The 8,599-nt window shown below is 37.9% G+C and overlaps 1 protein-coding gene across 1 annotated transcript; it reads left to right on the top strand.

Annotated features, from left to right (window-relative positions):
- The first annotated feature begins 284 nt into the window (after positions 1–284).
- On the top strand, positions 285–4,116 carry LOC110025015 (endoglucanase 9-like). The gene is made up of 6 exons (XM_020725247.1): positions 285–827; positions 903–1,210; positions 1,296–1,754; positions 2,871–3,006; positions 3,093–3,265; positions 3,364–4,116. Exons 1-6 carry the CDS (start codon positions 440–442, stop codon positions 3,760–3,762), a joined length of 1,863 nt encoding a protein of 620 aa, XP_020580906.1. The 5' UTR covers positions 285–439; the 3' UTR covers positions 3,763–4,116.
- The last annotated feature ends 4,483 nt before the right edge of the window (positions 4,117–8,599 follow it).

Raw genomic sequence — 8,599 nt, forward strand, 5'->3', positions numbered from 1 at the left:
TGCTTAATAACTAAATTATAAGTTATGATTTAAACTTTTTTTTTTTTGTATTTTTTTTATTCAGGGGGGTCCTTTTTGACAATTTATCACGGATTTCCAGCCTGGATTTTCGTCTCTAATACAACGCGTCACAATACAAAAAAACTCACTGAGCCAGACCTTACAATTTGGTCGGCAGAGTATAACAGCCGTTGGCTCGGCTCACTTCTGTCAGTCCATCGCCATCAAGTTCGAATAAAATTAAAAAGAAAACTAAAAAAAGAAAAAAGAAAAAGCAGCCCCTCACTTGCCTCACTAAGCATCAAAAAGCCATCTTTTTTATTAACCCAGATGCTTAGTTTTCACCCTTCTTCTCGCTCATTATCTCAAGATCTCTGCTTTCCCATCTAAGAAAGAGTGAGCAGCGGGGAGAAGAAGCATTTCAGGATCAAGATCCAGGATGTTCGGGAGAGACCCATGGGGAGGTCCCCTCGAGATCTCGCACGCCGACTCCGCGACCGACGATGATCGGAGCCGGAATCTCGACCTCGACCGCGCTGCCCTCTCGACTTCCTCGCGGCCGCTCGATGAGACTCAGCAGAGCTGGCTCCTCGCCGGACCTGGCGACCAGGGGTCGAAGAAGAAGAAGTACATCGACCTCGGCTGCCTCATCGTCAGCCGCAAGATCTTCATTTGGACTCTCGGCATCGTCTTCGGCATCGGCGCTCTCGCCGGCCTCATTACTCTCATCGTCAAGACCGTTCCTCGCCATCATCACCCTCGCCCTCCTCCGGACAACTATACTATCGCCCTCCACAAAGCCCTAATGTTCTTTAACGCCCAACGATGTGGGTTTCGTTTTCTTTTTGTCAAAGTTTTGATCTTGTCGACATTAGTTTCTCAAAATCACAGTTTTGATGCAGCCGGGCCGCTTCCCAAGCACAACAATGTATCGTGGAGGGGAAACTCCGGGATGAAGGACGGATTATCCGATTTGGCTGTCAGGCGGAGTCTTGTCGGTGGGTATTACGACGCCGGTGATGCCATAAAGTTCAACTTCCCGGCATCCTTCGCGATGACCATGCTCAGCTGGAGCGTCATCGAGTACAGTGCCAAGTACGAGGCCATCGGCGAGCTTGCTCATATCCGCGAGATCATCAAATGGGGCGCCGATTACCTTCTCAGGACCTTCAATTCCTCTTCCGACAACATCGATCGCATTGCCGCTCAGGTAATACCCAAAAAAGATTAGATCTTGCAGCCCATTTCCTTGAATCAGAGAAATCCATCTTTTTTCCTGACGAGATCTGGTTCAGGTTGGAGTCGGTGATACATCCGGCGGTCCGATGCCAAACGATCACTATTGCTGGATGCGACCGGAGGATATGGACTACCCTCGTCCTGTATTTGAGTGCCATGGCTGCTCGGATCTCGCTGCAGAGATGTCAGCTGCACTTGCGTCGGCATCCATAGTGTTTAAGGACAACAAGATCTATTCGCAGAAGCTCGTGCACGGGGCGGCGACGCTGTGGAAGTTTGCAAGGTTGCAGAGAGCGAGATACAGCGCGGGAGGTTCAGATCCGGCGAAATTCTACAATTCGACGAGCTATTGGGATGAATTTGTGTGGGGTGGCTCATGGATGTATTTGGCGACGGGTAACTCTTCCTATCTTCAGCTGGCAACCCATCCAAAAATGGCGAAGCACGCCGGAGCATTCTGGGGTGGACCTGATTATGGAGTTCTTAGCTGGGATAACAAGCTTCCAGGAGCTCAGGTATTCTTTTATTTTTATTTTATTTTCCTTGCCTAAATTCTTTTTATGCAAGCCCAACAGAATTTGGGTCACAAGTTCTAACATTAAGGTTGTTGTGTTTGGCTGCAACCTGAATTTACGTTAAATAGGATTTATTAAATTCAGTAAATCCGAGCTCGCGAGCAATGGTGGAAGAAAATTTTAAATTCGCCTCACAATTTGATTTAGTAAATCTGTATTTACATCCTAGCCGGGATGCAGAAAAACAGACGGAACATGAAAAAAATTCTATTTAACGGAGCATTGGAGTTAATTCGTGTTTCTTGATGTTTGGCTGGATTTAGGCTAAATCCTATTAAAACTATGCTACCAAACACCGCCTATGTTTGGGATTAAAAAACAAACATACAAATTGGGTGAAGATTTAGGATGAGAGTGCGAGTAAGGAAAAAATACTGTGTATTTCTGTATTCTGATGGTTGGAATTTGAATTTCAGAGGAAGTCCCATGTTGGATGATTGGCTTATAAAAGATAATAGTTTTTAAGCTGCTTCTAATTAAAAGTATTGATGGTCTCTAAGATTTAAGAGACTAAATTTTGATATAATTTTTTTTTGGATGGTTTGTGTTGATGACATCAGTTAGTTTTTGAGTTTTGCATGTTTGCTTTGACATGATACCTCATTTGTTGCAACTTTATTGTTTAAATAATGATTGTTCTTTATCAGGGCATTGAAACTATCAAATCAAATCATTTACCAGCCATGAATGAACTTAAAACTTCTACTTTTTTCAACTATATGTTCCTGATTCTCATCCTCCTGCATTAATCTTACTCCGGCAGATAAATTTTGTGGTTACATTGAAAATTTTTTATCAAATAATGAAGTTTTAAGATATCTTGGAAATCTGGGTGCGTGTTTAGTTCATTAAAGTTTCAACTTAGTTTCAGTTTTTCCAATAGAGCAAATTTTGTTTGGCCTTGTTTAGTTTTACCAGTAGAATTTCCGGTGAACCAGGATTCTGGCTAGATTAGATCCAAAATCAAATTTTGAATACATATTTGAAGTGAAAGTTGTGATCTTGAATGGAAAATCTGTTTCCTTGTGGTCTTATCATATCTGTTTCTGCATGCAGGTTCTTCTCAGCAGATTGAGACTATTTCTGAGTCCAGGTTATCCATACGAAGAGATACTGAGAACCTTCCACAATCAGACCAACATTGTTATGTGCTCTTTTCTACCAGTTTTTAAATCTTTTAACAGAACTAAAGGTTTGGAACTGCCCCATTTTCTTAACCACAGAACTTTGCCTTTAATAAAGCTCAAGAAAAAGTTATATTTCAATATGTACTTGCAGGTGGTCTAATACAACTAAACCATGGAAGACCTCAGCCCCTTCAGTACGTCGTTAATGCAGCTTTTCTCGCTGCGGTCTACAGTGATTATCTTGAAGCTGCCGACACTCCTGGTTGGTACTGCGGCCCCAATTTCTTCCCCACCTCAGTTCTTCGCAACTTTGCAAAAACGCAGGTGCGTAATCTCACCCTTCTCTGTCCGAGAATGAATTAGTAGACTTTTAGTCTCTCAGGACATCTCTTATACTCTTATTCTTCTTCGATCTTTGGTAGATTGATTACATTCTAGGCAAGAATCCAGAGAAGATGAGCTATGTTGTCGGCTTCGGCAATCGCTTCCCAAAGCATGTTCATCACCGCGGTGCTTCCATCCCGAAGAATGGCGTTAAGTATGACTGCAAAGGAGGATGGAAGTGGCGCGATACAAAGAAGCCAAACCCTAATACGATTGTGGGAGCTATGGTTGCTGGTCCTGACAGGCACGACGGCTTCCATGATGTGCGCACAAACTACAATTACACGGAGCCGACACTCGCCGGGAATGCCGGTTTGGTTGCTGCTCTGATCGCATTGTCTGGCGAGGGCAATAGCGTCGACAAAAATACAATTTTTTCTGCTGTGCCGCCGATGTTTCCTTCTCCTCCTCCACCTCCAGCTCCATGGAAGCCCTGAGAGAAGGAAAAATGGCATGTAATTTATTTTTGGCACCATATATCCTCTCGGAGCTATAGAAATTCTTTTCATGGGATCTAACACAAGCAGGAGAAAATATGGGCTTGGGAGTTACAGTTTGAAAATCTAGACATTTTGCATCATATTGCTGTGCTATGGATGTTTTGTATAGGATGTAATACTGAAGGTTTCAACAATAATTAAAACATTTGATTGAAGGATGTTTGGTGTAAAAGATCAGTTCATGAGTGGATTAATGCGTAACTGATACTTTTGTGCGGTTATTGTTAGATGTCAATTGTAATATTTGTTTGATTATTATTATTAATTTTTATGTGGGCTGCTAATTAAATACATATTCAATTTACATACTGCCACACTTGAATTTACATAAAGATGTTTATTATAGGTTTAAATTTGGTTGTTTTTTGCAATATTGCCTTTCGAAATTTAAAATTTATCATTCTAATCTCCTGAGTTTCCCTCTCAGAATATTTTATCTTTGTAATGCCACAGGCTTGTCCGTTAGCATCTCTTCTAGTTTCGTGGAAATTTACATATATGGCATACTATTTACATGTATTTACATATTAACTCCTAAAGTTGGATATTAAAAATATATGAATGCAGAAGGCATTATTTGCTTTTAAAAAGTTAATGACAGCGGTATTCTTCATGTGCCGTTCAAAAAATTCAGTGGTTTGTTTGTAAATATGAATGTTTTGAGTTTTAATGTAAGAATTTGTGTGTTATGTATATAAATGACTCTTTTTTGGTTTAATTATGGGGTTAAATTTCGAAATTCTTTAAGGGCTTTAGTTGATTAATTATTTGCTATTGAATCATTTTAGGATGTAGGGTCTATATATTGTTGGTGATTACATACAATCCAATAAAAAAATTTTGTATGGGGAAGGGAGGGAGATGAAAAATTTATGAGAAAACTTTATAAAATATATTAAGTTCCTCAGAGGACGCTAAGTTACTAGATTTTTTATAGAGATGGAAGGTGATCTTCAAATGAGAAAATATTAGGTCAGGACTCCAAACACATCCAGAGTTCAATAAGGGGGCGTCACGTGTAAAGTGAGCCCACCGCAATACACTATGATTGGTCCACTTTTCATGTGGCGCCCCCCTATTGGACTCCGGATGTATCTGAAGTCCTGACCTAATATTTTTTCTCTTCAAATAGGGAGAAAAGGAAGGAGGCCAAATTACTAGAGAAAAAAAAAAGAAAAAAAAAAGCTCCACTCATTCTATCCCTTTCCCTCCCCTTTTGTACATAGGTGAGAAAATAAAAAAAAATAACTAAAGCAATACATATTCCAATGTATGATGCATTTCTCTGCTGTCTTGATGGAATGATTGCGATGTGAATATTTGGTATTGCAAGTTGAGATCAAATATTTTTATTACGATAGTCGCCCCATGTACTTGAGTGAAATATAAAATCCCACTGCGACATCTTTAATAGGGAATCAACAGACGTCCTTAGTAGTCGTGATGACTTCTACTGGTAGCTTCTATAATGCATGTGAGCTAGGTTAATCTCTCGGGAGAAATGAGAGCAATTAGGCAAGCTCGATTCAACCTTTCAGCAGGTGAGCTTAATTCAACTAGATATATTTAAATAAAATTTATATATCCTTGTATTAGTTTAAACATTTTCATATGTTTTCCAGGTTAAAATTCAATTATGGGTTTCTTGTATCTTGGAAGTGTTGAAAAACTAGAAGGTCATTTATTTACTCATTTATTTACTCATAATGAAAGCAAGCTTTTATGTTAAGGAGAAGAGCGCTTTCATCATGAGAGGACAGGTCACCTTTATTTCTGATTTGTGTAGAAAATTTGCTGTGGAAAAGTAATTGTTTGTCACAATTCAATTCCATCAAATTTCACCATCTCGAATTTTATACCAGACATTGCCATCTGAAATTATTCTCGTTAAAGATTTCTCCTGTCGTGATTCTCGATTCACTGAAGAATGTCTCGCATAACTGATTCTGTTCCTCTGTCGCGATCCGTCGAACTCCAAAGCCTTAGCCGCCAAATTTTCTTCTTCTTACGCCAAAATTTTTTGCCCTAGAACCTCGCTTGAACACCTTCCCTTGTCACGGAAGAAGCCGTGTCGAAGCCTGCTGGAAGAACCCTCGGCCGCGCAAATTCGAAGCCTGCTTCACCTCTGTGTTTCAACCTGTCGAGGCGGAAGCTCCCTCTTTAAACATTTTCTTGCATCTCTAGCCCATACAGCTATTGCTTCAGATACAATTTATTCGTCAGAAGAATTTTCCAAAGCTCAAGAAAGCTGCTGCTCTGCTCTCGAGGACGTAAGCATCTTTGCCGAACCTCGTTATATCTTTGTGTGTTCTTTTGGATTTGTGTTGATTCTTATTTTTCTTTGCCCTAATTTCTCAACAGTAATAAATTACCGTCTTAGCATTACACGAGAATTTAACACACACTCAGATGAAAGAAGAACAATCCGTAAGGATATCAAAAGTTTTTACGTGAAAAAGCCCGTAAAGAAAAATCATGGGGCTTGGCCCAGTTGACAGTGGCCGATGATAGAAGGAGTGATGCTAAACTTTAACTTCTTCTCAAAGCTTTAAGATCTTCCTCAAGCCTCAAGCTCTCCTCCCTCTCAAAGGAAGAATGAGACATTTTTTATAGAATTTTGGGTGTAATTAATGCAGAAATGTGAACCACTTTGATCAGAAAACTCGGATGGCTTCCCTCAATCAAATGGCGTTTCATGGACATTTGAGTGCATTAAAGATATCAAAATTGAATTATCTTAGACTCGTTGGATTCGTTTTGTCGAGACACTCGATTCGACTATAAATTTGACCTCCCAAGTGTGCCCTGAAATCTTTCAAAATTGGTTAAATGTCGTGATTAAGGCTTGATTTGACTCAAAATAGAACAATTTGGGTATCATCGGGTTTGTATCGTTGAGCCAATCAAACTGACTATAAGTTTGTTGAAATCTAACCTCCTCTGGATGACTTTTTATAAATATATAAACATTTCATGCCCAAAAAATTGCTTCGAGAACACTGTTATGTCTCAAAATTCATATCAATGTTATGTCTCAAAATTCATATCAAATGAGGAAAATTTGTTGATACCGTATGAATTTCTTTGTTGATATATATATATATATATATATATATATATATATATATATATATATATCCCTACAGCTGCTACTAAATTATTTATATTTACCACGTAATAGAAATTTATTTAGTGCCACCAACCACTAAAGAAAATTAATAAAAAAACAGAGAAATTTATATGGTATGGTGCCTCGTATTTACACGAAAGCCTCAATATGGCAGATGGCTTTGGGTTATTTAAGTTTGGGCACAATTACCATCATTTTTTTTTTCATTTCCATTATTTAAATTTGGGCGCAAATATCAATCAAATCTAAAGAACTTTTATTTATTCAGAAGAGTAAATAAAATTTGGACTTGAAACATTATGAAGAATATAGACTTGGTAATATTAGCCATTCTACCTTCTTTTTATTTCTTTTTTTGGGGGCTTCTCTTTAATTGACATGCATGTTATGAGTAGTTAGACATAAAAGGCTAAACTAATATGCTATGAGTCCTACACAATTTCTCATGGCTATAATTTAAGATCTCAACTAATCTTTCTGCAATTTTATATTATGAGAATCCTTAAAATGCACAAAAAACTTGTAAGAAGAGCCTTTCTTGCCTTATGAGGGAGGGTGAATGTGATGTTTGTGAAAATTTTCAATTTCATTGAGTGCACCCCACTCACTAGTGGCCGTGGGTGAGTGGTGAGTGAAAATAATTGCAACATGTACAATAAAAATTACACAAGTGATATAAAAATGTGTAAACATGAATCTAGAAGTGGTTCGGTGATTCAATATTTTTGTCCACACTTAAAAGAGAGGAAAATAAGAAAGCTTACATTATTTTATAAAGATGAAATGTTGCACGAATTAAGCCGCCTAGCACCCACTCTCTTTATGCTACAAGAAATTTTAATGATTGAGTTACTCAATAAGATGTATAAAGACTTGATGGGTGCTGGAAGATCCGTAAAAACATAATAATGAATTATCATATTACTGTTGCACAAAAAATGGGTACGCACAAAGATAATAAAAGAGAGAAAGAAGCAAGAGGAGACACCTCAAATTTCACACAAAAAATCTTGAAAAGGGGGAAAAACCACGAGGCATAGCCCAGTTGAAATAATCCATGATGAATGTTGAGTACAAATGTCCACTCATCTCTTGAATTAGGGAAGATAGAGTTGTAGAATTAGTCATTATAAATATGCAACTCTTGTTTATTGATAATAGTTGAAGTCAGACTATAATGAATGTATTCATCAATGATAACAGACTATAAGACTCGTAGTCGATTGCTATGGAGGCAATAACCCATCATGAATGTTGTGATCGATGGCTGTAGTGCCATTTCGTTGTTAGGTCTTATTTGTACAACATAAACTGGTGAAAGCAATAAAGGCAACTGCCTAGGATGTAATGATAATGACATTATTGATAGAGTCAAATGTTATTGTTCCTCGTAATCTTTGATGTCACTGCCTTTATTGGAGCTAATGAATAGAGTTACAAATGAATTAAATGTTTTAGAAGCTATTTTTGCATATGTTAATATGAGCTCATTCATATTCAATTTATCAATTTATTAAAGAAGTTTGAACACATTTATAAATTTTTGATTGATAAATAAACAAAATTGAATGACTTATTGCACAATTCATTTGTGTTCATAAATAATACCATTTAAAGCTTTTGATTTTGCTTGTTAAAAATGAA

The sequence above is a fragment of the Phalaenopsis equestris genome, unplaced genomic scaffold, assembly GCF_001263595.1.
Source record: "Phalaenopsis equestris unplaced genomic scaffold, ASM126359v1 Scaffold000002, whole genome shotgun sequence".
Taxonomy (NCBI): domain Eukaryota; kingdom Viridiplantae; phylum Streptophyta; class Magnoliopsida; order Asparagales; family Orchidaceae; genus Phalaenopsis; species Phalaenopsis equestris.